The sequence below is a fragment of the Crocodylus siamensis genome, chromosome 5 (genome assembly GCF_052110815.1).
Source record: "Crocodylus siamensis isolate JL-2025a chromosome 5, ASM5211081v1, whole genome shotgun sequence".
NCBI lineage: Eukaryota > Metazoa > Chordata > Crocodylia > Crocodylidae > Crocodylus > Crocodylus siamensis.
In genome coordinates this window covers 207,112,099-207,137,665 of record NC_143399.1, presented here as the reverse complement: position 1 = coordinate 207,137,665, position 25,567 = coordinate 207,112,099, and the positions used below count along the sequence as shown (strand labels likewise).

Genomic DNA, 25,567 nt, shown 5'->3' with positions numbered 1-25,567 from the left:
GCTAGAGGCGCAGGAGCTGTAGGTATCTCCGGGTGCCCCTGCAGCTGCCTTACTCTAGTTGTACATGCAGCGCAGGGACCACGGGAGGTGGGGAAGGAGAGGAGCCTTGGCTGCAGGAAGGTGGTGAAATAAAATATGGATGTGAAATGGAAGCTAGCTCCAGCCCTGCTCCTGTGTGACACCATCCTGTGCCCCCATCTCCTCCAACCTCCTTGGGCCCAGCTCCAGGTGCCCATCTTTCAGCATGTTGAGACCCAAAGCTGGGCAGTTCTTCCCTGTGGCATTGGCTTGTCCAGGATCTCCTTGGTCTCACTGTCTAGCAGGGTTTAGGGTGCTCCTGGCCCCTGGACTTCCAAATGGGCACCTGCCTGTTGTGGGATGTTCCTTCTTGCAGCCTGGAGAACATGTGCTTGTTCAAAGGGAGTGAGACCTTTGCCATGCCCTCTTGGGAGGCAGCTACTCCTGAGCAGTAGCACAGGGAGCAAGGCAGGAAGCTCATAACCAGGAAAGACTAGTCCATGCATCCAGACTAGTCCAGGACCTCACTCCTACCCTGGGGGTCTTTAAGACAAGGCTAGACAATCGCCCTGCTGGGGTTGTTTGACCCCAGTACTCTTTCCTGCCATGGCAGGGGGTCGGACTTGATCTGTTCCGGTCCCTTCTGACCCGACCAACTATGAAACTATGGTACGGTCATCAGCTCATTTGGAACTAGGTTAAGCGGCATTACCTCCTTGTGAGGTTTCACTGCCCAGTGGAGCGGGTGCTCATAGGTTTCTACTCCGGGGGGGGGCGGCATGCCCTGAGCCAGAGCCCAGAGCCATCCCTGCTGGCAAAATGCACTATGGGGGTGATAAATCTAGTCTGCTGTATGGTGTGTGTGCCATGTGTGAGAAACATGCCACTGCAGTTGGCAGGCAGGGGTAGGCACCCAGGATGAAGCTGGTCCCAGGTCCTGTGGGGAGGTGACTATAACCTAGTCCAAAAGAGGGGGGGGGCGGGGGCCACAGGGCTTCCTAGCAGAAACCGGTGGCTCTGAGGTGGACCAAGGGCCATCGCAATCTGGATGCAGCAGCAGAGCAATGCAACAGTCTGCAATGCAACAGTGACGTCCCTATGGCTGACCCGCGTCCAGCTCTGGCAGCAGCTCCTCGGACCACACATGGCACCGGAGGGGTGAGGGCAATGCCTGCAGTCCCACCCTCGCATCTGGGGGTATCTCGCCACCGGAGCAGCCTACCAAGGGACTCCCGTCACCCCCTTGCACAGTCGCTTGCACGCTCTGAAGGGAGCTGGGGGCATCTCCCGCAGGCCCGGGTTCAGCTAGAAGCAGGGGAGAGCACGTGGCCCTGAGCGTCACAAGGGCTCCTGGCCAGGGAGCACGAGCAGAGCTGGTCTCGGAGACGAGGCTTGCAGCCAGGCTAGTGCTGCCGCAGGGAGAAAAGCAGCGTGTGCCTGGGCGGGGGGAGGTAATGAGGTTACACTTGCAGCGGAGTTCAGCTGTGGCCTCGACCCTGACGTGACGCAGGGGTCCGGGTGCCAAAGCCGTGACCAGCCCCTGCGGCTCTGGGGAGGCTCAGCGTCCTGTCAGGAGGAGCCGAGGGTACATGTGTCTAGCCAGGGCCAATCACTGCCCTGCAGCACAGGCCGCTGGCACAGATCACCCTGTTCAGTGCTCCAAAGACACGCGTGCACATGCATGCACATCATGCATGCACACGTGCTCCTGCCAGCCAAAGGAAAAGAGGCAGCACCCTGCACCAGACGCGCAGCCAAGCACGAGCGCCGTGGGCAGGCACCAACACCTTGCACCGCTCTGAGCAGGGATGGGGCAGAGCCAGGCTTGCCCAGCTTGGGGCCAGTGCATGTGGCACATGCTCATGTCCTCAGGGAGCCAGGGCCTGGGGCCATGCCCAGGAGAGGGGCCAGGAGCACATCGCCCCCAAGCCCATCCACGGTGGGTAGGACCCCCCAGAGCCAGCTCGTGTGCCACGAGGGGTGTGAGCCCCTGCTATGGAGCGGAGAGGCTGCAGCACGCTGCGGTTTGCACTGCTCCACGGCGTGGGGCCGCGACACAGGACAGGCTCCTCCAGCGTCCCAGTCCCACAAACATCCCCGGTGCCTCCCTTGTGCTTCGCCACCTCCTCGCAGAGCAGGGAGCAGGCACCTGCCCCTTGGGCCCTGGCCCTGTCGCAGACTGCGCCCATTCCCCAGCTCTGGCCTTGCTGAGCCAGGAATCAGGGGTAGGAGCCGCACCTGGGGCCTCCCCTGGCTCAGCGCGCTCACCTGTGGCCGGCGCTGCCCTGGCTACATAACCGCCTGCAGGTGCAGCCCAGCCTGGGGCTGCTGCTCTGTCCAGGTCGGAGAGCCGGGGTGAGGATGAGCTTGGAGGCTGGGAAGAAGCGGGGCCGCCCCACGGCCTCCGGGGACAAGAAAGCCAAGCGGAAGCTGAAGAGGAAGGAGACCTACTCGGTTTACATCTACAAGGTGCTGAAACAGGTGAGCTCCTGGCTGCTGGGGCTGCAACCCCCTTGCTGCTCCACTTGTGTCCCTGGGGGTCAGGGGCATGGGCTGTGGGAGCTGGGGAGGGGGCTGCAGAAATCTCCTTGGGGGCAGGAGCACAACATAGGGCTGTGGGGAGCCGGCAGCTCTGCCCTATAGCCTGTTCCCACCCCTGCCAGCCTGGTGCTTGGATCTCTGCTGAGCAGGTGGCCTGGGCTGCATGCAGCAATGCTCTGAGGCTAGACAGTGGGCTGGCTTGCTGGCCCCAAGCCTCTGGGTCCTCGCCCTGAGCAAGGGCTAAGCCCCTGGGTGGGGTCCAGCCCCAAGATGGACGCTGCTCCTGTCCCTCCACCCTCCCTGCACTGCGCAGTGCCTGGAGGCTGGGCCACAGGTGCAGGTCCCTGACACTGCGCGTGCAGGCATGTGGGGCATGCGGTGATGCCACTTAGCCCCTGGGCAGGGGCAGCTGCCTTCTGCAACCCTGGCACCTCTGCCTGCTGCACCCCCCAGCAAAGGGGCAGCACCTGGCCAGTGCCCAGGGCATGGGCAGGGCCCAGCTCACCCACACCCCTTGCTGTAGGGGGATGGGGGCTATTCATTGCCGGGGACCCAGCTCATGCCAGGGGCAAGGACCAAGCCCTGCTGTGAGTCTAGATGCTGCCCTGGCCTCGCCTCCTGGCAGGGGAGCAGCAAGGAGGGCGAGGCTGCGGCTGGGGGTGGAGCAGACTCCCTCACGCCTCTTGCCCCCTGCCCGGCAGGTGCACCCAGACACCGGGATCTCCTCGAAGGCCATGAGCATCATGAACTCCTTCGTGAACGACGTGTTCGAGCGCATCGCCAGCGAGGCAGCGCGCCTGGCGCAGTACAACAAGCGCACCACCATCACCAGCCGGGAGGTGCAGACGGCCGTGCGCCTGCTGCTGCCCGGCGAGCTGGCCAAGCACGCCGTCTCTGAGGGCACCAAGGCCGTCACCAAGTACACCAGCAGCAAGTGACTGCTGCGTCCCAATAAAAAGCACTGCTGCCCCCGCACCGCTGTGTCCTGTCTGGGGGGGGCTAGGGGCTGCGTCCCCTGGGGACCCCTGTGACCTCACTGAGGGGCCCTGATGTCACAGGGGTGCATTGTGTACTCCTTGGTCTCCATGGGAATGGGCTCCGGGGTGTTTCCCGTGGTGATGGGACGGTGCCAGGGGCCCCACGTGTCCTGGCGTGGCAGGAGCTATGTCCAACCGGTGAGACTTGTCCCAACAGCCCCAGCTTTATCCTCCAGAGGGGAGAGTCTCACGGGCAGCCTGGGGCTGGGGGCTGGGGCCAGGCACTGGTGGTGGGGCATGTGCAAGATGCTGTGGCTGGGGGGGGCAGGCATTTGTGGGGCGGCTGCTCCCTTCCATATGCTCGGGGCCCCGATCGCAGCAGCCCTGCCCGCGTGCCGTTCTCGCCTGGCTCCTGCCTCGGCCTGGTCCGGCTTGGCCACCGCTCTGGCCACGGCTGCAGCTGGCTGGGACTTGGTCTGGGCTCGGGTGCAGGGTCCCGGCTGGCACAGGCAAGGGTCTGCCCGTGGGAGCGGAGCAGGTGGAGCCCAGCCTGGGCTTGCACTGGGGGTGGGCTGGCTCCTGTGCCCACACCTGGGGGCAGCCCAGTCACGGCTGAAGTGGGAGCCCAGACACCCTGCCCGTGCCCGGTGGGGTGGGCAAGGGACCCGTGGACGTGGTGGTGCACTGGGGTGTCCCTGGGCAGAGGGGCTGCAGCATCCTACACCCTCCTCCTCGGTCTTTGGGGTGGGGGCAGGACACGGGGGAAGCCTAGGAGCGATGTCTCAGCTGGGCCCATGGGAGCTGGGTGCCTGCAAGGTACCCCCAGGGCCGCCTCTATCCGCAGGGCCAGGTGCTTGCAGCATCCTGCAGGGCTGAAGCCTGGGGCAGGCGAGGGGCTGAACCTGCGTGCAGGCACTGGCCCCAGTGGTGATCGGTGAGCTCTGCTCCGCAGCACGGACAATACTAGTCCCGACCCCTCGGGCTGTGACGGCCGGAGCCATTGGGCCCATGTCCCGGGTGTCTCTGCACCCACCTCCCTCCCCGCGCTGACAAGCTGCCGCCTGTCCCTGCAGCACCTACGGGAAGATGTGGCTGGAGTCGCAGGTGGCCCTGAAGGAGCTGCTGGCCCAGGAGCTGCCAGCCACACCGCCGCAGCCTGAGCGAGACCGGGCCACGTTCTCCCACGGGCTGGCCACCCTGTTCCTGCGCTACGTGCGGGTTGTGCGGTGCCTGGAGACCTGCCATGACCAGATGCTGCAGCCGCAGAAGCGTCGCATGCTGCGCTGTGTGCTGGATGGGGCCCTGGGCCGTGTGCTGGAGCTGAAGGAGGCGATGGTGCAGCTGGACTGCTCCGAGTACCACTTCATGGACCACGTGCTGCAGGACCTCAAGCTCACCCCGGTGAGGGCCTGGGGCTGAGATCCAGCATCCTGGAGGGGGCTGGGGAGGGCGAGTGGGGCTGGACTGAGGGCCTAATGCAGCTAGGAGGTGCTGGTCTGATGTTGAGAAGGGGGGATGGTGCTGGTGCATTGCACCCAGGAAGGAGCAGGGAGTGCTGCTGGGATCCTGTACTGGGGTAGATGCTGCTGCAGGAACTACCCTTCCACTTGAGCGGGGTCCTGGAGAGACGCTACCCCAGGCAGGATTGTGGGGTGCTCTGGGCAGGGTGGCTCGTGCTCAGACATAGCAAGAGGAAGGGAGGGGAAACCCTTCCAGCTGCTGCTGTCGTCAGGCCGGCTCCCAGCCATGACCCAAAGGCCCTAGAAGTTCTGGGCACGGCAATGCCTGGGGGTGCCTCTCCCGCGGCTGCAGCGCTCAGATCGCAGGCTGCAACTCCGTGGGGAGGACACGGGCACTAAAGGGCTGGGGGTGCGGTGCTGCAGATACTGTGCACGGATCCTGAGCGCTGCCAAGCTGGGAGCCCTGGTCATGGACACGTGGCTCTATGCATGAGCTGAGCCCAGCCCCAGGTGCTGGGGTTGGTCCAACCAGGGAACAGGACAAGCTGGTCCCTAAACATGCGTCTGGCATGTGCAACGAGACCTGCTACAAGGCACTGCATGCTGCAGGTCGGAGGCCACCAGCAGCCCCTTGCCAGGTGGAAATGGAGGCTAATAAGGGGAATCATAGAAAATGAAGGATTAGATGCAACCTCCTGAGGTCCCTTCCAACCAACACCCTGCTCCAAGCAGGACCAGCCCCAACTACATCATCCCAGACCAGGCTTTGTCTAGCCAGGTTTTAAACTTCCAAAGACGGAGAGTTCACCTCCTCTCTGGGTAACTTGTCCCAGTGTTTTACTATCCTTCTTGTGACAGTTTTTCTTGATATCCAACCTCAACTTCCCTTGCTGCCCCCTGTCCTGTCATCTGCCCCCACTGAGACCAGCCCGGCTCCATCCTCTTTGCAGCCCCCCGGCAGGGAGGTGAAGGCTGCTCTTCAACCCCCCTCAGTCTTCCCTTCTGCAGACTCAGTCAGCCCAATTCCCTTGGCCTCTCCTCACCACTTTTTGTCACCCTCTGCTGGCCTCCCTCCAACTTCCCCACATCCTTTCTGTAGTGGGGGCCCATGACTGGACACCGGACTCCAGATGTGGCCTCCCCAGCGCTGAATAGAGGGGAATAATCACCTCTCTGGACCTACTGGCAATGCTCCTACCCGTGCAGCCCAGGACGCCGGTAACCTTCTTGGCAACAAGGGCATGCTGCTGGCTCATTCAGCAAATTGTCCCCTGTCTCCCTCAGCTCCTCTTCGGCAGAGCTGCTGCCCAGCCTGTCCCCCCAGCCTGCACCGGTGCAGGGGATCGCTCCCTCCCAGGTGCACGACTTCACACTTGTCCTTGTTGAACCTCATGAGATTCCTTTTGGCCTGATCCTACAATGCATCTGTCGCTCTGAATCCCTGTCCTACTCTTCAGCGTATCCGCTACTCCCCCCAGCTTGGTGGCATCTGCAGACTTGCGGGGGGTGCGCTCTGTGCCATCTTCCAGGTTGTGGATGAAGACGTTGACCCAAGCCAGCCCTGGGACCAAGCCACGGGGCACCGCACTTGATACCAGCTGCTGACTAGACATTGAGCCGCTGACTACTGCTCTGAGCCCAATGCTCCAGCCAGTTTTCTGTCTGCTTTACAGTCCATTTAGCTTGGCTGAATAACTTTATTCCTTAATAATAATAATTCCTTAGCTAATAAATTTATTCCTTAGCTTCCCTGTGAAAATGTGGGAGACCTGTATCAAAAACTTTGCTAAAATCAAAGTATGCTGCATCCACCAGTCTCGTTGTCATAGGAGGCAATCAGGTTGGTCAGGCATGACTTGCCCCTGGTGAATCCGTGCTGATTGCTCCTAATCACCTTGGCTGCTCCCCTCCTCAAACTGTGCTGCCCGGTGCAGTCTCCTGGGAGCTGACCTTGCCTGTGAAGACTGAGGTGAAAAAGGCATTGAACACTTCAGCCTTTTCTGCATCCTCTGTCATTAAGTTACTTCCCCCTTGAATCAAATCCTGCCTTCCTGCACCCATTGCTGTTTCTGTTTGATATTTGCAGAGACCCGGGCTGGCACACATGGCAGTCTCTCACAGGGGGACAGCAAGGCCCTGTTTCTAGCTCATGGAGACCTGAGGTGGGGTGGGGCATAATAAGTAGTAGGGAGAAACACCTGCATTCATCATGTCATGCTGACTACCAAGTCTTCTAAAAGAGTGGGCCCAGGAGCTTGACAGGCAGCTGCTTCTTAATAAATCCTAATATATGGGTACAGTGAGCTGGGTAAATGCAAGCCAGGGAATCTGATGTCAGCCCTGTGGAGAAGCATGGAGGCATGGATAAATCCTTTTGTTCCTGCATTATATGGATTGATATTAACTGTATTCCTATCAATGTGGCTTTATGGGAAATGGGTCCTGACTGTAGTTCTGGTCTCCTACGCTTCCCCAGAAGTGCTGGATCCAACAGGCACAGAAAGCTGCCTGTCATCAGTCAGATGCCTCTTAATGGGATTAAGGATTTGCTCACGGAGAGGTCCCAAGCAGCAGCTGTCAACTGGGGATCCCCCTCGGTACACGTGTTTCTTCTGCAGCAGCCAGGGCTGGGCCTTTCCGGTGGTCGTCAATGGCCTGGGGGCAGGGAAGTGATTACTGCTAGTCTCAAATGAATGAAGGATGACCTGGAAGAGCAGAGCAACAACTCACAGCGAGGCAGGGCAGTTACACGCAGCGCCCATGCAGAGCGCAGGGGTGGGCACCTGCATGTGGGACAGCAGCAGTCCCGACTGCAGCTAGACCCTGTGGCCCAGCAGAAGCGTGGCCCAACACCTCGCTGTGCACGGTGCTGGTGCAGCCGGCACGGGTGCCACAGGCTGTGCTGGGCTGCAGGGAAGTGCCTTGTCCTTGGGAAAGGGGCTCTAGGATGCAGCTGCAGCTCCCCTTCCCCTCAGCAGAGCCTTGCTGCCTGTAGCCCGGCTGGGAAGAAGTCTCCCAGCAGGAGCCCAAGGTCATGGGCTCATGTTTCAGGTGCTAAAGCCAGGTCTGGGGAGGGGGCAGCAGCCCTAGCCAGTCGAAGGGCAATCTCTGGAGGTGGCCTGCAGCTGGGGCAGCACCGACTTGGGGCCACGGGGGCGACTGCCTGGGAGATGCTGTAGCTGAGCCCAAACCCAGTGCAGGGTCATGGGCTGCACTGCCCAGCTGTCATAACATCTGGGGGCAGCTGCATCCGGCCTTGGGGCAGCGGGGACAGGGATGGGGTCACGAGTGGATAGAAAAACAACTGGAGCATTGGGCTCAGAGTAGTGGTCAATGGCTCGATGTCTAGTCAGCAGCTGGTATCAAGCGCAGTGCCCCAGGGGTTGGTCCTGGGGCTGGTTTGGTTCAATGTCTTCATCAGTGACCTGGAAGATGGGCTGCAGCGCACCCTCGGCAAGGCTGCAGATGACACCAAACTGGAGGGCGTCGTAGGTACGCGGGAGGGTAGAGCTAGGATTCAGTGACCTGGATAAATTGGAGGATTGGTCCAAAAGAAATCTCATGAGGTTCAACAAGGACCAGCGCAAAGTCCTGCACTTAGGAAGGAGCAATCCCCTGCACTGGTGCGGGCTGGGGGTGAGGGGCTGGGCAGCAGCTCTGCAGGAAAGGACCTGGGGGGACTGGGGACAAGAAGCTGGGCAGGAGCCGGCAGTGTGTCCTTGGGGCCAGGAAGGCGAACTGCGTCCTGGGCGGCATCGGTAGGATGCAGATCGAGGCAGCAAAGGGCGCAAATGGTAGGAGCGTTGCTGGCAGATCGAGGCAGCAATTCTTCCCCTCGATTCAGCACTGGGGAGGTCACATCTCGAGTCTTGGACACTACAGAAAGGATGTGGACACACTGGACAGAGTCCAGTGGAGAGCAACAGAAATGTTTGTGGGGGACAGGACCTGTGAGGAGAGGCTGGGGGGACTGGGCTGACTGAGTCTGCAGAAGAGAAGACCGAGGGGCATTGAAGAGCAGCCTTCACCTCCCTGCTCGTTTTCTGTGATTCCCCTTATTAGCCTCCATTTCCACCTGGCGAGGGGCTGCTGGTGGCCTCCGACCTGCAGCATGCAGCCCCTCGTAGCAGGGTCTCTGCACGTGCCAGACACAGGCTTAGGGATGTTGCCTCTGCCCTGGGGCAGGGGTAGGTTGGAGCTGGCCAGAGCAGGGAAGAGCAGTGCTGAAGAGAGGCCTCCAGCTTGGTGTGTGGTCTGGTCTGTAGTGTCCCCTCTCTGCCCCTGCCCTGCTTTGTGGTGCCCTCGGCAAGGATGGAGCAGGATGAGGACTGAGCCTGCACGGTGGGGGTGTTGGGGCCAGGAGGAGCCCTGCGGCGGGCCCCAGCTGAAGGTCCGTCCAGACCGAGCACGTGTCCCCGTGCTCGGGCTCAGAGGTGGCCTCGGCCGGCTGGGGCAGGGGTGGCGTGGCTGCGGGCAGCGCGTGGGGAGCGGGGCCCAGGCCGTGGGGCGCAGGGGCTGAGCCCCGGTGCTGCCCGCGCGCAGGCCGACGTGGAGGTGCCCGTCCCCAAGTACTTCCTGCTCGAGCGCGCCCGGGCCCTGAAGGAGCGGCAGCAGGTCCTGGCCGAGATCCTGGCCCGCACGGAGCCCAGCCGGCCTCGGCAGGTGAGCGCCCGCGCCCCGGGGTGGGGCCAGCGCCACGGGGAGCCAGGCGGCGCCTCCTGCCTGGGCGGCCCTGGACGTGGGCGGAGGGGCCGGGGCACGGTGGGGGGCTCGAGCAGACCCCGTGGCGGGGGTGCACGGACCATGCCAAGCCTGGGAAGGGGGCAGGACGCCGCCGGGGATGGCTCTGGCCCCGGCAGGGCTGCGGGGTGCTCCCAGGAGGGCGGGGGGCACCCGTGGGCAGGCAGGCGGGGGGAGCCCTGCTCCCCCACAGCTGCAGGGGCACGGCCGGGGCCGGGGCGAGGAGAGCCCGACCCCAGGCCGGCTCCTGCCCCGCAGCCGTCGCGGGCGGCGCCATCGCGGGGCGAGGCGGTGCGGCTGGTGCAGCGGGCGGAGCGGCTGCGGCAGGGCCGGTTGCGGGCCCGCTTCATGGGGGACATCCGGCGGGACGAGGCGCGCGAGCGGTTGGCGCGGGAGAGCGGCACCAAGGAGCTGGACCGCGAGCAGGCTGCCATCCGCATCCAGAAGGTGGGGGCTGCCCCTGCCCCGGGGCTGGGCCTCAGGACCCCATGCCCCAGGTGGGCTGGGCTAGGTCCCTGGCCCGGAGGTGCTGCCCCCTCCTCTCCGCTCCCCAGGGGTGCCAGGCTGCCGGGGGCAGCGGAGCCCCCTCCCCAGCTTGGCCCCTTCCCACCATTCAGCCAGGTCCAGGCACTGGAGGGCATCGGGGTGCAGGGCTCCATCCCCTCCCTGCTGCCCCTGCCCTTCCTGGCCCGATGCCTCTGGGCACAGCCCTGCCCTCCCCTCCTCGCGCCCTTTGCTCCTGCCGGCAGCCGTTTTGGGCTGTGGCCAGGCTGACTGCCCTGCAGCCCGTGCCGGCGGGCAGTGCAGCGGGACCCGGGCATGGCATGGCGCCTGCTTCGGGGGTGACGGTCTGGGCGCAGGGTGGCGCGGTGCCCTGGGACGGCTCTTCCCAGCTCGTCCCCCGCAGGTGTGGAAGGGCTGCCTGCAGCGCCGGCGCACGGCCCTGGAGCGGCAGCAGGAGATGGCCTTCATCGGCATGGTGAGTCCCCCCACCCACCCAGCCCCATCGAGCCGTGCCCCATCCCTGTCATTAGCACCCCCCCAGTGCAGACGGGGCAGGGGCCAGCTCCCCGTGCCCCCTACTCCCGGGCAGGCAGGGGCGGCTCTCCCCCGCCCCGGGGTTATCCTGCAGGAGACACTGAAAAGCCCCCCGGGAGCGGGACCTGGTGGGGTCTCCGGGCAGGCTGCCCCGGAAGGGGGCAGGGGTCCCTGCCTGGCGTCTCCATTCTGCGGGAAGGGCCCTGCCCCTGGGCTGGGATGCCCTGACGTGGGGCCTGCCCTGCCCGGTGCTGGGCTGGGTCCCGGGCCGCGGCGCTGGCACGTCGTCGCAAGCCGTGGCTGGTGGTGCCGGCGGGCGCCGTGCGGCACTCGCAGGGAAACGAGCGGGTGATGGATGGCTCGGCAACAGCAGAGCCATTAGGGTGAAATATGAACCCCCTAATGAGGTGCAGCCGCGGCGCCGCTGCCCGCGGGGGATGCAGGGACTCCCGCCGGCTCCTGCTGCGGGGTCAGGCGGGCGGCCCTGATCCGGACGGGGCTGCTGGGAGCCGCCTGCCCCGGCAGCGTGGCCTCCCTCGAGCCGGAAGCGACGGGACCGGGCCATCCCCGGGGGCTGCGACCGGGTGATGGAGGAGGCACAGGACCCCCGACCCCCCGCCCTTGGCAGTGGGGCGTGCCGGGAGCCTCGGTGGTCAGCTCCCGGGCCAGTGGGGCTGGGGTCCTGTGTTCCTGTCCCTGGGAGTCTGCCCGCTGCACCCCTCTGCACGGCTGCAGCACCCTTCAGGGCCCCCTCGCTGCGGGCGGGAGTGGCCGAGGGGCTGCAGCCAGGGCAGCCGGCCTGGCAACGAAGCCTGCCCCCTGCCCTGCCCCCCATCCCTGCCAAGAGGGTGCCCCCCTTGCCCGCACGCACCCGGTGCTCCGCTCCCGCCCCGCCTGCCTCTGGGGGCCTGGGCAGGGCTGCAGAAACCTCTGGCCAGTGCAGGAGGCGGCACGGGGGTCTCCGGCAGGGGCCAGGAGAGGCTTGGCTGCAGTCGGGTCCCAGGGCCTGTTTGCACAGCACGGTTGCGCCTTGCCAGGGATGGTGGCAGCCGGCCGGAGCCTGCAGCTGCCAGGCCGCAGCCCCCGGCGCGCCCGCTGGTGCGGGGGTCAAAGGTGCTGCGAGCTGGCAGGTCGCTGCGCCGCGCGAGCCCTGCGGGGCCGTCTCTGCTGCCTCTGTCGGTCCCGGGGGAGCACCCGACCGCGCGCCCTGCCCCGTCCGGGGCGCCTGGCCTGCAGGCCCCGATCCGGCCTCCCCGCTCTGCACCGCCAGCCTGTTGCTGCGGGTGGGCAGGGGTCTCCGTGGCTCTGCTCGGGCCCCTGGCTGCAGCTGACCGGGCGCCTGGTGTGGGGGGGAAGTGCGGCGGGGCAGCGGGCGTGTGCCGCGTCCACGCGGGGCGGGGGCCACACGCGGTTTCCCATTAGCGAGTGTTTAGTTCAGCGTTTTAAATAATTGTGTCCTCGGAAGGATATTTAAAATCCATTTGGGAGGCAATGAGGCGGGAAAGTGCCTGTGCCATTGTGATGACGCGGCCGCGCGGGAAGCACCGCACATGCATATTACGGGCTCATTACGGGTAATCGACTCCGCGCCCCCACCGCCCCGGGCGCCGCGCGGAGGGGCCGGGCAGGACGGGCCCCATCTCTGCAGCAGAGCCGGGGGCACAAGACACAAGCCAGCCATGGCAGGCGCGGGGCGGCGGGCCCCGGACAAGCAGGTGCTGGCAGCTCGGCCCCTGGTCACTACAGGCCGTGTCCGGTCTCGCGCGCCAGTCGTTTCGGTGCCCCCACCCCGCGGCATCCCCGCAGGTCTCCGACCCAGCAGCCCCGGGGCTGTCGGCGGTGGCGCTGCGGGCGCAGCTGGGCGAGGACTTCCGGCGGCTGCGGCAGGCGGACCGCGAGGCCGAGTACCAGCAGGCGCTGGCCGGCACCCGGGCGTTGCTGCTGGACCTCGAGGGGCCGAGCCTGCGGGAGGCCATGAGGGAGCAGCTGCGCCAGTGGTTCCTCGAGTGCCGGTGGGCCCCGGAGCACCGCCCCCGCCCCCGCTCCACCCTCCCGCTCGCCCGCCGGCGGGCGCTCATGCTTGTTGGGCCGCCTCGCGCAGGGATCTCACCGGGCGCTTCCCAGAGTACCCCGACGAGGACGTGGGGGGCTCCAGCATCCTATTTGCAGAGAAGACCCCTGAGCAGGTCACGGGGCGCCAGGCCAGGGGGCAGCAGCGACCGGGGTGGGGGGAGCTGGCTGCAAGCTGGCCCCGGGGTGGGGTGCCGCACATTCAGCAGGGGGTGGGGAGGGGTGCCTGGGGCCAGGGCAAGGGGCCAGGCTGACGGACCGCGTGGGGGTCTATGGCCCCCATCTCTGCCAGCCCTCTGGGAGCTGGGGTCCTGCGGGGCGCCCGGGTCCAGCAGGGTCATGCTGGGGGCCCGCAGGTGAGAGAAGAGCTGGAGCAGCTGGAGAGAGAAGAGGGGGAGAAGAAGAAGAAGAAGAAGAAGAAGGAGAAGGAGAAAGAGAAGGAGAAAAAAGGCAAGAAGAAGAAGGACAAGAAAGCGGTGAGCACCCGGTTGCAGGGGAGGAAGTACGGCCTGCCCTCCCCCGGGCACCAGGGCTGTCCCCGCTCCTCCCCGCGGGCTCCCGGTGCATCCTGTGACTCCCGGCGCTTGGGGCTTTTCCCAGGAGGAAGCTGCGAGTCTGACGCTGCCTCCCTCCAGCTTCCTGCCCGTCATCCGCGCGGGCTTCACGCAGTACCAGGGTAAGGGGCTGGACGGGGCGGGAGGAGCACACCACCTGCGCGCACACCCGCTCACACCCACAACCGCACTGTGAACCAAGGGAGGCCTCCGCAACGATGACCTGGACCAACCCCGGCAGGGTCTCCTGTCCTGGCCACCCAGGTCCCCTGTGCCCGGCGCTTCCCCACGGCCCAGGCCGCAGACGGGTGGCCGTGGGGATGCAGGTCCCGGGGCTGAGAGCGGCGCCCGTGGCCCTCCCGCCTGCATGCAAGGGGCTGGCACCGCGCGGCGCGGCCGGGCAACAGGGTGTCACTCGGGGCGGGGACCCCAGTGCCACCTCGGTGCTGTGCAGGGGGGGGCTGGGGGCAGGAGCTACGCAGCGTTACCGAGCCGACTCCTCCGATGCGGTGCCCGCAGCTGCCCGGAGCTGCAGTGGCTTGCGGGGGCGGTGGGGGAACGAGGGAAGAGGGGGTGGGGGATGCGGCAGGGTCAGACCAGCCCCCTCCTCCTCCTCCGCAGCCACCTGGGGGGAGCGGGACACGGGCGAGTCGGTGCAGCAGGGCTGCAACCTGGAGCTGATCAAGGCCCAGATGCGGAAGGAGGTGGAAGAGGAGGTTCGGCTGCAGGTCAGCGGGGGCCAGGGTCCCCGCCCCGAGGCACTGCCAGGCCCCACGGCCGTTGGGGATGTGGGGGGCTGCTCCGTCGCCTCCCCTTGAGCCTGGGGCATGCAGGGGCCAGGCTGCCCAGGGAGGACGGGGGTCTGCGGGGGCCACGTGAGGATGGGGGGAGCTGGGGGTGTCCCTGGCACTGCCGCGAGCCCCCCGCTCCGCAGGTGGACGAGCTGATGCGCCAGGAGCTGCAGCGGCTGAGGCTGGCCGTGGACCGCGAGGAGCCCAGGCCTCTCAAGGCCAAGAAGAGCAGCAAGGTCGGGGCGGGTGGGGGCTGTCTGCAGGTGGGACACCGGCCCCTCGGGCTGCCTCGATTGTAAGGTTTTCCCCTTCGCTTCTTTCTTCCAAGCAGAAGTTGGGGAAGAAAAGAGGGAAAAAGGAGAAGGACCTGACCCAGGACAGGTGCCGCCCTCACGCTGATCCTGGCCCTGCTCTGGCCGGGCTCGTCCGACCCCGTCCCCCCTGCTCGGAGGGCAGCCTGCCCCCGTCTTGGCAGGGGCTGAGTGGGGCGTGAGCTCCCTGATGCCCCCCTACCCCCAGGACCCTGGACTCGCTGTATGAGGAGCTGGCGCTGCAGGGCATCCTCAGAAAGCCCCAGCCCGTGCGGCTGGCTGACTACACCGGTGGGCACCTGCCTGGGCGGGGAAGGGGCCGGGCCTAGGCACTGCCCCGTGGTGGGTGGCTCGGGGGCGGGAGCTGCCCCTATTGCCCCTTGACCCCTGCGCCCCCTGCAGGTGACTTCGGCTACCTGGGCAGCACGGCGCGCGCGGCGGGGGCCGAGCCCGCGCCCGCGGTGCTGCACGTCCGGCAGAGCGTCGTGCTGTACGCCATCCTGCGCCTGGGTAGGGGCAGAGCCGGCCCCGTGCCGCAGCCCGGGGGTCCAGGCTGCGTGCAGTGTCCCGCGGAGGGCCGGGTGTGCCCGTGGGAGGGTGCCAGGCACTGCTGGGGTGCTCGGCCACCTGCACTGGGATCACGTACACACCCCCCACGGCCCCTAGGGTCCCCCACGGTGCACGAGCTGGCACCGCAGGTGAGGTCGCTCCTGCTGGCTGGCCCTGCGGGCACCGGGAAGAAGATGCTGGTGCACGCCGTGTGCACCGAGACGGGCGCCAACCTCTTCGACCTCTCCCCCGAGAACCTGGTGGACAAGTACCCGGGGAAGGCGGGCCTCAGCCTGCTCATGCACATGGTCTTCAAGGTGCCGGTGGGGCTGGGGAGGAAGCCTGCAGCAAGCCGGGAGCTGTTTCCCCCGCGCCCCCGGCTCAGCGCCTGCCCCCGGCCCCGTGCAGGTGGCGAGGCTCCTGCAGCCGTCGGTGATCTGGGTCGGCAGCGCGGAGAAGACGTTTTACAAGAAGGTCCCGAAAGAGGAGAAGGAGGTGAGGCCGCGCGGGGCGCCTGGCGTGGGGCCGTGGGGCAGGGTGGGGGGATGCCCTTGGAGGAGGCGGGGAACAAGCCCCTGGGGAGACGGGGCCGCAGGGCTGGCCGAGGGGCAGGAGCTGGAAGATGTGCCGGGCCGCGGCACAGGGGCACCGCTCTGGGCTGTGCGCCTGCCCCGCCGTGTCCGCCACCCCGCCGGGCTCTCTGGGCTGCGCCGCGCTCTGCCGACGAGCCGGGGAGCCCCTCGCCCAGCCGGGCCCGGCCGGCCCTTGCGCCCGCAGGCCGAGCCGAGGCGCCTGAGGAAGGAGCTGCCCAGGGCGCTGAAGACGCTGCGGGCGGACGACCGGGTGCTGCTGCTGGGCACGTCGGACCGGCCCTACGCGGCCGATGCCAGGGCCCTGTGCAAGGCCTACGAACGGGTCCTCCTCGTGCCCCGTCCCGACTACGCGTCCCGCTACGGTGAGCCAGGGCCCGGCCCCGGTGCCCCGTCTCCCTTAGCAGTCGCCGCCGGAGCTCGCGGGATCACCGCCCGCCCTGGTCGTGCAGCACAGCAGAGGCGGGGATGCTGGGCCCTGAGCCTCGCGGCTGCCTGGGCTTGTGCTGGTGACCCCCCCCGCACCCCTGCGCAGCAGCTGCGTGCGGTGCCTCCGTCCCCTTGCTTGTGCCGCCAGGCCAGCTGCCCCCCGTCCTGCCCCGCCGCGTCCCCTGTGACCGCCCCTCGCCCCGCAGTCACCTGGCGGCGCCTGATCCAGAAGCACGGTGGCACCGTGGGCCGCGGCCTGGACCTCAGCGCCCTGGCCACGGTCTCGGACGGCTACAGCCAGGGCTCCATGGCGCGGGCGGCGCGGGCGGTGCTGACCGAGCGGCGCATCCTGCAGCTGCCCAGGAGGCCGCTGCGCGCCGAGGAGTTCCTGCAGTGGCTGCCCAAGGCTGACCCCATCTACCCCGAGGAGGAGAGGATGCTCCAGGTGCTGGCCCCCTCCCTCCCCACTGCCCCCCGCTGCGACCACCACCCTGGGGACGGGCAGGGCGCACGCGGGCCTCTGGAGCCAGTTGCGCTGTGCTTTGGTCTGGCTGGGCATTGCCTGGGGTGAGCTGGCCCGTGCTGCCGAGCACAGCGGTGCAGCCCGAACCAAGCAGCGGGGCTGCGTGCACATTGGGCCCGGCTCCCCGCTGCCTCCCCTGGGAGCACTGACCCCACCGCTTACCCGCTGTCTCCCTCTCAGGACTGGTACCTGAAGACACCCCTGGGTAAGAGGTGGCTCAAGAGCACGGAAGAGCAGGTGGAAGGGACGGAGATGCGAGGGAAGAAGAAGGGGAGGAAGTAAAGCCGGCTGGGAGCAGGGACCTGGCAGCACCCCCGGCTGGGGCAGCCTCATAAAGCCAACTTGCCCTCAGCCCTTCCCTGCTGAGCCTTGCGAGGGGCTTGGTGCAAGTGTGTGCACCCGTGGGTCCATGTGCAGGGAGTGCGTGTGTGCGGGCACATGCTTGGGGGACATGTCCGTGTGCAGGTGAGTCTGGAAAGGGCTTTGTGCATGGGTCTGGCCCGAGGGCAGCACACCTGCCTGTCTGAGGAGGGTGGCATGTGTATAGGTGCGTGTGCTTGTCCAAGGTGTGCCGGGGTGTAGACCCATGGGGGGGAGGGGGGTCACAGAGGGGTGGGTGCACATGTCCACGTGTGTTCAGTTGCAGCTGGAGGGAACCGGAGCGGTGACACCTAGCCTTGCTGTGCATGCTGGTTGGGAGCGCGCAGGTGGCCTGGGGACCCTTGCGGTGCCCGTCAGGTCTCGGGGGGGGGGGGGGCTCCTGGCCTGGCTGTTGCAGCCGGGGAACAGATCCTGGCACAGAGGAAGCTCTGGGGCTGTTGCGGGGCAGGCGCTGGCTCCTTGCGCCTCTGGCTCAGCACCTGGAGCACGAGAGGGGCTGGCACCCAGGGCTGGGCACCCCCCACCTTGCCACGTGACCATGTGCGGCCTGGCCTGGGCAGGGGTTGTGGGCACCCCCTGCATGGACACAGCCCCTGGCAGCCCCGGGGTCCCGAACTGCCTCTGCCCCCCTGCCCAGGCCGCAGCGGAGACGGCGGGGCGCCTGTGCCCCCGTGCAGGGGAGGCTGCAAGGGGGTCCCCGCCCCCACCCGCCTCCCCTGGCCGAAGGGACGCAGGAAGCCTGCTCCAGCCACGGAGGACAAACACACAGAGCAGGGCTGGGCTGCCAAGCCGCTATTTATAGCGGGTGAGTCAGGCTGGAGTGAAGGGCGCAGCCCACCGCGAGCTGCTGGAGCCGGGGGCACGGGGCCCTGCCGGACGGCCCTGTAAATCGGGGCGGGGCTCGACCCTTGCTCGCCATGGCCGGCAGCGCCTTCACCTTCGCGTTCACGCCGGCCGCGCTGCGCTCCCTGCGGCTGGACGAGGACCGGCTGCACGGCCGGGGGCTCGCGCGGCGCGTGGGCCCCCCCCGCCGCCCCGGCCCCCCCCCGCCGCCGCGCCGCGCGGAGCCCCTGGCCTGCCGCGACCCCCTGGTGCAGAGCGCGCTGTTCGCGGGCGACCTGGCGCTGGTGCGGCGGCACTTCCCCGAGAGCGCTGCCGTCAACCTCGTCATCGAGGCCAGGGGCGACGAGCTGCGCTGGACCAGCCGCAAGCTGGGTGAGGGGGTAGGGCACAGGGCTGGTCTGAGACTGGGGGAAGGAGCCCAAGGGCGCGGGGGATCCCGGTGCTGGTGCCGTGCACGTCCCCCGCCCCACCCCGGCCTGTCCTAAATCACATCAGGTTCCCAGCCACTTCCACGAGCAGAGGACGGCCACGGTCCTGTACCCGGGGCCTCTCGAGTGTACACTGACAGTGTTTCATAGAAGCAGGAAGTTGACTGCCACGGTCCCCCCCTGCTTCACCTGTGGTGGGGCTGGGTATTGGGCCCGTGCTGGGTCAGGGTTAAGGGTATCTGATGCCGAGTTCAGATTATTATTGGCTAGTTTGGATAGGGCTGGTCCTGCCTCGGGACTGGGTGTGATGTCTGGAGCTCCCTGCCAAGCCTGTGGCTCAAGGACTCTGAAGAAAATGCGTGTGCAGGGGCTGTTGCAGCCTGTGCTTGTTTTGCTGTGCATGCATGGATATGCATGCATGTGCAGGGGAAGCACATGCACCGCCTGTACACCTAGCCCTATGAAGGCTGCAGAAGTGCCAGGTGCTGCTTGGGTCTGCCCCGAGGGTGAGACGGTCCCAGATGCCCAGGTCTGGACTGGCAGCACTACGCAGGCTTTGGCTGGGCCCTCGAACTTGGCACCACATTTGTCCCAGCCGGTGCTCGCCTTTGTGCCTGGTGCTTCGTGGTGCTGCAGCTGCCATGGCCCTGGTGCCAAGGAGGGCAGGGCAGGTACGGGGCTTGGTGGTGCAGGGGTCTGTTGCTGGCTGGTGGGTCCAGGGAGGCAAGGTCCTAGCAGCAGGGTTGGCCACGGCAGCTTCACACGCAGGTGCCGGTTGAAGGACGGGCGCCCCTTGGGCTGTCTCCTCCCGCCTCACCCACCTTTGCCGCCTGCCCCTCTCTGGCGTGGAGGCACCAGGGCAGCCAGGCACATACGTGTGGTGGGGAGGGGCATTTGGGGCCTGAGTGCTGAGGCTGAGGTGGATGTGTCCTTGCCCACAGTTCCTGTCCCTTTGCAGGCTTTACCCTCCCGGGTGCATCTGGATGCCAGGTTGGGCCTGCTGCCCCAGAGTAGGGGAGCGCTCTGCCCCAGCCATGGGGACAGGGTGCCCTGTGGTCACAGCAGCATCTGTCGCAGGCAGTGCTGGGTGGCAATGCTCTCCGAGATCTGGAGGCTGACAGGGGAACCAGGAGGTGGCTGGCAGCTGGGTTGGCCACAGACCATGTGTGATAGTCCCAGCCCCTCCCTGGTTCCAGCACAGCGGGTGTTTCCTGGGCTTCTGGGTTTTGCTGGCTGCTACCAGGAGTGGGAAGGAAGCTTGTTCCCCCTCCTGCTGCTTGCATGTGTGTGGGGGGGTACTGCCTCCCCCAGAGGCACTGGGTGCCACAGCCCAGGGTGGAGATGGGGCTGGGCTGTGCCAATGCTCCTGCCAGCACCAACCCCGCAGGGTCCTGGCTCGAGGGTCTTGCCCCCATGCTCAGCCTCAGCCCCATGCTACACTGGGGCAGGAAGGGATTCCTCCCCTCCCCCCCCCGCTCAGACTGGCCTGCACTGGGGGGTTTTGCCTTCCTCTGCACCGGGGGCACGGCCTAGGCCTGGGCTCTCTGCAGTGCCCATGACCCCCCTGGCAGCAGCAGGACATTGGCCGCGGCCCCCCTGTATCCCAGGGGCAGGGGCGATACCTGGGGCTGTGTCAGGGTGACTGGTGTGGCTCCAAGGTCGCACATGGGGTTTGTCTAGGCGGGGTGGGGGTTGGACGGGGCTGATCCTGCCTCATGCAGGGTTTGGGTGAGATGTGTCCCCTGCAATCCCTGCCAGCCCCACTTCCCTGGGGCACGCCCAGCCCTGCCTCTCCCTGCCCCCCATCACGTCCCCTCTAACAGTTGTGCAGGGCCGGGCGCTGCTGGCCGGAGCCGCGTCCTTTTATCTGCGTTTTGGGCTGAGCTCCCAAGTCACGCGGCTCCCCAGAATAGCGCAGGCTGTGACCCGACACTTGTGGGCAAGCGGAGACCTGGCACCCCCATGCCTCCCCACCCACGGCCGGAGCCCCAGCGTCCAGCCCAGGGGCGAGTTGGACCAGCCCCCGAGCCCTGACCCCCCAGCACCCGGTGTCGGCAGCAGTCCTGAGCGTGCCGCGCTCCCCCGCGCCGGGGCCATGGGCAGCTGCGCACAGGCCAGCGGCCGGCGGCCGGCCCAGTGGCATCCAGACCCCATCGTGACCAAGAAGGCGGAGGGCCCTGCCTGGGCGTACTGGCAGGCGCTGGTGGAGGGGGACGTGGGCGCCCTGTCCCAGCTGCTCGGCGACCCGCGGGCCGCGCTCAGCCCCAGCGCCGTCTTCGACACCAGCGACCTGGAGGAGTGGAAGAATTACCGCTTCAACTTCCGCTGCCTCCGTACGGCCCCTCTGCCGGCACTGGGCCGGGGGGGCTGGGTCGCCAGCCGGCACGGCCCGGTCGCACCGCGTGCCAGGCCCCGGGGGTAGAGGCTGGGTGCTGGGGGGCCGCACTGGGTGGCGGGTGGCACCTGCCTGTGGGGGGATCGCTCAGGTGTGGATCCTTCTGGCCACGGGGTCTGAGGCTGGGTGAGGGGTGCACACCCTGTCTCTGAGGCTGGTTCAGGGGTGTCACCGGTCCCGGTTGAGGCTGATGTTGGTGGGGTCGGGGTCCTGACTGGGGTGCGGAGAGCTGCCGTTGCTGTCTGGAGGGGACAGGGGTGTCTCTGCCCCCGGAGCCCTTGGCTCCTGCCTGTTGCATCCCTTCCTACCCCGACCAGCCCTGCTGCCGCCTTCCTGCCCCGTCCCCTGCCCGTGCCCTCACCCCAGGAAAAAGGCCAGTGAGCCCCGGCAGCCCGGGCTGCCTGGGCTGGAGCTGTAGACCTCCTTTCCTGCGCCCCAGCACAAGCCCCCAGGCCTCTGGGTGTTGTACGGACTAGGGCAGAGCGAGGGCATCTGGGCCTTTCCAGCGGTCTGGTGCCCGGTGCTGCCCCGCTGACCCCCACCGCCCCACAGGGCTGTGGTCGCTGACCTACGAGCAGGAGCTGACCACGCCGCTGCACATCACGGCGGGACGCGGGTACGCCGACTGCCTGCGCTTCCTGCTGCTGCGGGGCGCGGCGGTGGACTTCGCGCCCAGCGGCAAGACGGCGCTGCACGAGGCCTGCGCGGCCGCCCACGCCGGCTGCGCGCGCCTGCTCCTGAGCTTCGGCGCCGACCCGCAGGCCGTGTCGGAGGACGGCTTCCAGCCGCTGCACCTCTGCAAGAGCCCCGGCTCCCTGGAGTGAGTCCCGGTGGGCGCGAGGGGCAGGAGGACGGCGGGGCCGGGAGGCAGTGCCCAGCGCCCCTCCAGGTGGCCAGGGCTCGTCCTGTGCTCCCAGCCGGGACATGGGGCGGCAGAAAGGGGCAAAGGGTGCTGGGGCCAGGCTCCGGGGTGGGGGGCCAGGCCCAGGGGCTCGCGGCTGAGCGCTGCCCCCGCTCAGGTGCGCCCGGCTGCTGCTGCAGAGCGGTGCCAGCGTGAATGTGGCCACGGAGGACGAGGAGGACTCGCCTCTGCACGTGGCGGCCCGGCACGGCCTGCCCGAGCACGTGGGCCTGCTGCTGCGGTACGGGGCCGCCGTGGACGCTGGGAACGAGGAGGGCCAGACGCCGCTGCACGCCGCCTGCTCTCAGCCGCATGAGCCCGAGGACATCGAGCGCTACTTCGAGGTGTGCCAGCAGCTGGTGGAGCACGGGGCCCGCGTGGACGTGCCCGACCGCGACCTGCAGCGCCCGCTGCACCTGGCCTGCAAGGTGGCTAATCCGCGTGTGGTGGAGCTGCTGCTGAGCCATGGCGCCAGCGTCAACATCATGAACTACAGCGGCAACACCGCCATGCACAACGTGCTGCAAGTGGCCGCCTACAAGCTGCTCCACCAGCCTGAGCGCATTGTGCGCGCCCTGCTCAACCACGGTGCCGTGCGCGTCTGGCCCGGCTCCCTCACCAAGGTGTGAAGCCCCCGTGGCCTGCGCATACGTGTGTGCGTCTGCATGCACAAGCCTGTGTGTGCATGCATGGGCAGGTCTATGCGTGCATGTGTGTGGCTTGGCAGTGTGGCCAGGAGGCACTCGTGCGCTCCCCTGGCCACGGGGGGCCCCACCGCCCTGCTGTGAGCTAAGATGCCTTTTTCCTGGGCAGAGCTCTGGTCCTCCACCCATCCCCCACCACGCTGGGCCTACCCCTGCCCTGGTGTAGACAAGCCTCTGGGAGAGGGGGAGGGGTGGAAAGGGGCGGCATGGCAGGAGCAGGGGCTGCTGCCAGCCCCCAAGGAGGGGAGCACGGGGGCAATGTGAACACGGGCATGGGCTCGGGGCTGCCCAGGCGCCCCTCCAGCGCTGGCTGCCTCCATGGCGCAGGGCAGCAGCACGCAAGGGGTTAACCATCTGTCTTAATTCCCGAGCAGCAATAATTACCCAGCCCGGAGATCGGCAGATTGCTCTCCCCTTTGGGAAAATACAGGAAAATCAACAATTAACACTAATTAATCTCCTATTAACACCAGATAATGAGGATCACTCTGCAGCCGGATTGGCTGTGACAGCTAGCCGTGGCCTGGGTGGCGGGGAGTCGGAGCCGGGGGGCTGGGTGGGGGCCTGCCTCTTCCCGCCCGGCCCCAGGGCCCAGGCATCCTGCCACGGCCCCGGGCAGCAGGGACCTGCCTGTGTCACATGCTGCGTGGCACGACCCCGGCTGGGCCCCGCTCGGGGTGTTGAAGGCCGTGGCGCCGTGCGGTGCCCAGCCCTGACCCGCCCCGCCCCGGCGCAGGTGCTGCGGTACTGCCACGCCGCCCCCCGCGTCATCGAGGCCCTGATCAACAGCTACGACCGCGTGCGCGTCCCCGACGAGTGGGCAGAGGCCGTTCCCCGCGAGACCCAGCAGGTGCGGGCCCTCGGGCAGGCGTTCCCGCGCGGCGCCGGGAGAGCTCCGTGTTCAGTGCCGGTGGGAAGCGCCCGGCGGGCCGTGCCCTGGGGCGGGGGCCCTGGCTGCCCGGCGCTGACGCCCTGCCCTCTTCTTGCAGAAACACCGGGGTTTCTACCGGTCGCTGCTCGCGCTGGGGCGGCGGCCGCGCAGCCTGCAGCACCTGGCGCGTTGCGCGCTGCGCGCCCGCCTGGAGGGCCGCGTCCCGCTGGCCGCGCCGCGCCTGGGGCTGCCGCCCGCCCTGCTCCGCTTCCTGCTGCTCGACTTCGAGGACGTGCTCTACTAGCGGCTCCTGCCCGCGGCGCCGCTTCTGTACCGCAGGGACTTCGAGGAATAAACCCTGGTCTTCGCCTAGCCCTCCGTGCCGCGCGGCCCCCCTCCAGCCAGACGCTTCCTGCCCGCGCCCGCGGGGTGCCACGGGGGGCGATGGTGGCAAGGCCCCGGGCTGCGGGTGCAGGAGGCGGGTTTGGCTCAAAGCCCTTCGGTCCCTGGCTGCACGGGGGCTGCTCAGAGCCAGCCCCGCGGTGCCCGTGCCCCCCGGGGCCGTGCAGCGAGCTGTGCGCGGCAGGGGTTAAGCGGGGGAGCTTGGCCCCGGATGCAGCTCCTGGGGGGCAGAGGCTTCTCGTTGCTGCGTCCTCGGGCCGCGCGTTGCAGTGACAGGACCCGCCGGCCCCGGGTGCCGCGCCGGCCCGGGCGGGCCGCGACAGGCTGCAGGAAGCGGGTACGGTCCTGTGCTCGCAGCCCATCCCCACGCCTGGGCTCGCCGGGGGTCCTGGGGTTTCGCGTGCCCGGCGGGGACGGTTCTCTGCCTGGGGCCCTGGAGCGTGAGCCACCTCCGTCCTGCCCCTGCTGCAGCAGGCTGCTGGCTGGGGCTGGGGCTGGGCTGCGGGCACCTTGCGTGGTGCCTGACAGCAGTCAGACAGGCCCTTGTCTGGGACGGTGCGGACAGGGCTGGGCAGGATGCGACCCCCTGGGCCCTGCTGGCCTGACTTTTGCACGTCCCAGCACCAGTGCGGCGGCGGGGAGCTGGTCTGGGAGCTCCTGACTGCAGCCCCCCAGCTGCTTGTGGCTGGTCCGGACCCGGGACCGGGACGCCCGACCGCCGCTCCTGCGCCGGTCCCCGGTGCGCCAGGGACGGTCCTTCAAGGGCTCTGTGCTCTCTGGGAGGCCGGGAGTGCCCACGAGGGGGGAAAGCCGGGGCAGGGAAACCATCTGTGCCCTCTCCCCTCCCGGACCACCCCTCTGCTCCCTCCCTGGGTGGCTCCCTGCCCCCCTTCCCCTCCCTGGCCAAGGAAGGCAGCCCGAGCTCCCCACCTCCCCCGTGCTGCGTGCGGGGCAGGCCCCAGAGGCTGTATCTGGGGACAGGGAGGTCAGAGCCACGCGGTGGCAGGTGCTAGGGGACGTCTCCATGAGGCTGCTGAAAAAGTCTTTAGGACCTCAGTGCCCTGCCGCCCGCTGGGGTGGAAAGGGCTCGGCCCTGCCCAGGACCGGGGCAGGTGCGCGGGCGGCGCGGGGCTGCACGGAGCGGAGCTGCTGCGCGGGGCAGGGCAACGCAGCCCTGGACGCAGACGGGGCGCAGGGACAGCGAAGCCAGGGCGAAGGAGGAACGAGAGACCCACTAGGGCCCGGGGACACGACTGCTGCTGACGGACCCACCGGGTGAGGCCTCGCTCTCCCCCCCCCCAGGCCTGCTCCGCGGGGCCACGGATCAGCTGCGCCCGGGACCAGCCCGCAGGGCTGGAGCGTCCCGAGCACCGTTCCCGGGAAGTGCGTGACACCCCCTCCCCAGCGCCTGTGCCCTGCGGTTTCAGTGCGTTAGCCTTTCAGCACCGCGAAGACCAGCAGCGCCGGACCTCGGCCCTTTGTTCTTAGCTGATGTCGGAGCTCCCGGGCCGCTGAGACGGACGGCGGCCCCCAAGATGTCCCTGAGGGACGTCAGGTAGTCCCGTGCTGCCATGCCGAGGGCGGGGGAGCCGGGACCGAGCACGCTCCCTGCGGGGCACAGCCCGGTGGGGCTGGAAACGGGGGCGGGGCTGCGGACAGGACGTTCAGTGCACGCTGCAAGCCCCCCAGGCTGATGCCGGGAGGAAGCAGCTCGTGTCTGTCCCGGCTGCTCCGTGCTCCGGGGAGGGGGCTCCCATTCTGCTGAGGGAGACCCGGCCCCCGCACACCCCCGCAGGGCCTCGGCTGAGGCTGGGAGCTGCGTCTCGGCTCTCCAGTACGTGCAGGGTCTTGCCGGGCACAGGGAGGAGGAGGGTGAAAGTGGTGGGTGCTGGGTGAGAGCCGGGGGGCTGGAGAGAAGCCCCCGGGAGTGCAGCCCGGGTCTGCGCCATGGGGAAGTGCAAGCCCCTGCTGGCCCAGGCACGCCCGGGGTGGGTCCGGTGGGGCCCGCAGGGACCTGCCCCGGGCTCTTGCCTCGTGCCCCAGATGGGCGC

At 67.8% G+C, this 25,567-nt stretch overlaps 3 protein-coding genes across 6 annotated transcripts; all 3 read left to right on the top strand.

Moving 5' to 3' along the window:
• The first annotated feature begins 2,379 nt into the window (after nucleotides 1–2,379).
• Nucleotides 2,380–3,497, top strand: H2BK1 (H2B.K variant histone 1). Its single transcript, XM_090048146.1, has 2 exons — nucleotides 2,380–2,499; nucleotides 3,261–3,497. The coding sequence occupies exons 1-2, from the start codon at nucleotides 2,380–2,382 to the stop codon at nucleotides 3,495–3,497; spliced, it is 357 nt and encodes a 118-aa protein (XP_089904272.1).
• A 226-nt stretch (nucleotides 3,498–3,723) lies between these two features.
• Nucleotides 3,724–16,873, top strand: DRC11L (dynein regulatory complex subunit 11 like). The gene is made up of 19 exons (XM_090049840.1): nucleotides 3,724–3,734; nucleotides 4,610–4,937; nucleotides 9,539–9,670; nucleotides 9,995–10,183; nucleotides 10,644–10,715; nucleotides 12,581–12,786; nucleotides 12,876–12,960; nucleotides 13,201–13,320; nucleotides 13,445–13,520; nucleotides 14,020–14,126; nucleotides 14,333–14,425; nucleotides 14,521–14,570; nucleotides 14,709–14,791; nucleotides 14,903–15,010; nucleotides 15,167–15,366; nucleotides 15,458–15,544; nucleotides 15,827–16,004; nucleotides 16,275–16,513; nucleotides 16,772–16,873. Exons 1-19 carry the CDS (start codon nucleotides 3,724–3,726, stop codon nucleotides 16,871–16,873), a joined length of 2,466 nt encoding a protein of 821 aa, XP_089905966.1.
• An 832-nt stretch (nucleotides 16,874–17,705) lies between these two features.
• ASB10 (ankyrin repeat and SOCS box containing 10) lies at nucleotides 17,706–23,486 on the top strand. Of its 4 annotated transcripts, none has more exons than XM_090048107.1 (5): nucleotides 17,716–18,187; nucleotides 21,191–21,458; nucleotides 21,658–22,162; nucleotides 22,980–23,093; nucleotides 23,233–23,486. In XM_090048107.1, exons 1-5 carry the CDS (start codon nucleotides 17,890–17,892, stop codon nucleotides 23,416–23,418), a joined length of 1,371 nt encoding a protein of 456 aa, XP_089904233.1. In that variant the 5' UTR covers nucleotides 17,716–17,889; the 3' UTR covers nucleotides 23,419–23,486. The 4 variants fall into 4 exon arrangements, with proteins under 4 accessions (XP_089904235.1, XP_089904233.1, XP_089904236.1 ...); XM_090048108.1 differs by lacking the exon at nucleotides 17,716–18,187 and adding an exon at nucleotides 18,203–20,576; XM_090048109.1 differs by lacking the exon at nucleotides 22,980–23,093 and having other exon boundaries at nucleotides 17,706–18,187.
• The last annotated feature ends 2,081 nt before the right edge of the window (nucleotides 23,487–25,567 follow it).

Bases quoted from the DNA above. Each gene is read 5' to 3' on its own strand.
- DRC11L (XM_090049840.1), top strand. The intron at 13,521-14,019 runs GTAAGGGGCTGG...CCTCCTCCGCAG, and splicing joins GGGCTTCACGCAGTACCAGG to CCACCTGGGGGGAGCGGGAC. The intron at 14,571-14,708 runs GTGCCGCCCTCA...CCCTACCCCCAG, and splicing joins AAGGACCTGACCCAGGACAG to GACCCTGGACTCGCTGTATG.
- ASB10 (XM_090048107.1), top strand. From the start codon at position 17,890: ATGGCCGGCAGCGCCTTCACCTTCGCGTTCACGCCGGCCGCGCTGCGC. The intron at 21,459-21,657 runs GTGAGTCCCGGT...GCCCCCGCTCAG, and splicing joins AAGAGCCCCGGCTCCCTGGA to GTGCGCCCGGCTGCTGCTGC. The intron at 22,163-22,979 runs GTGTGAAGCCCC...GCCCCGGCGCAG, and splicing joins GGCCCGGCTCCCTCACCAAG to GTGCTGCGGTACTGCCACGC.
- H2BK1 (XM_090048146.1), top strand. From the start codon at position 2,380: ATGAGCTTGGAGGCTGGGAAGAAGCGGGGCCGCCCCACGGCCTCCGGG. The intron at 2,500-3,260 runs GTGAGCTCCTGG...CCTGCCCGGCAG, and splicing joins TCTACAAGGTGCTGAAACAG to GTGCACCCAGACACCGGGAT.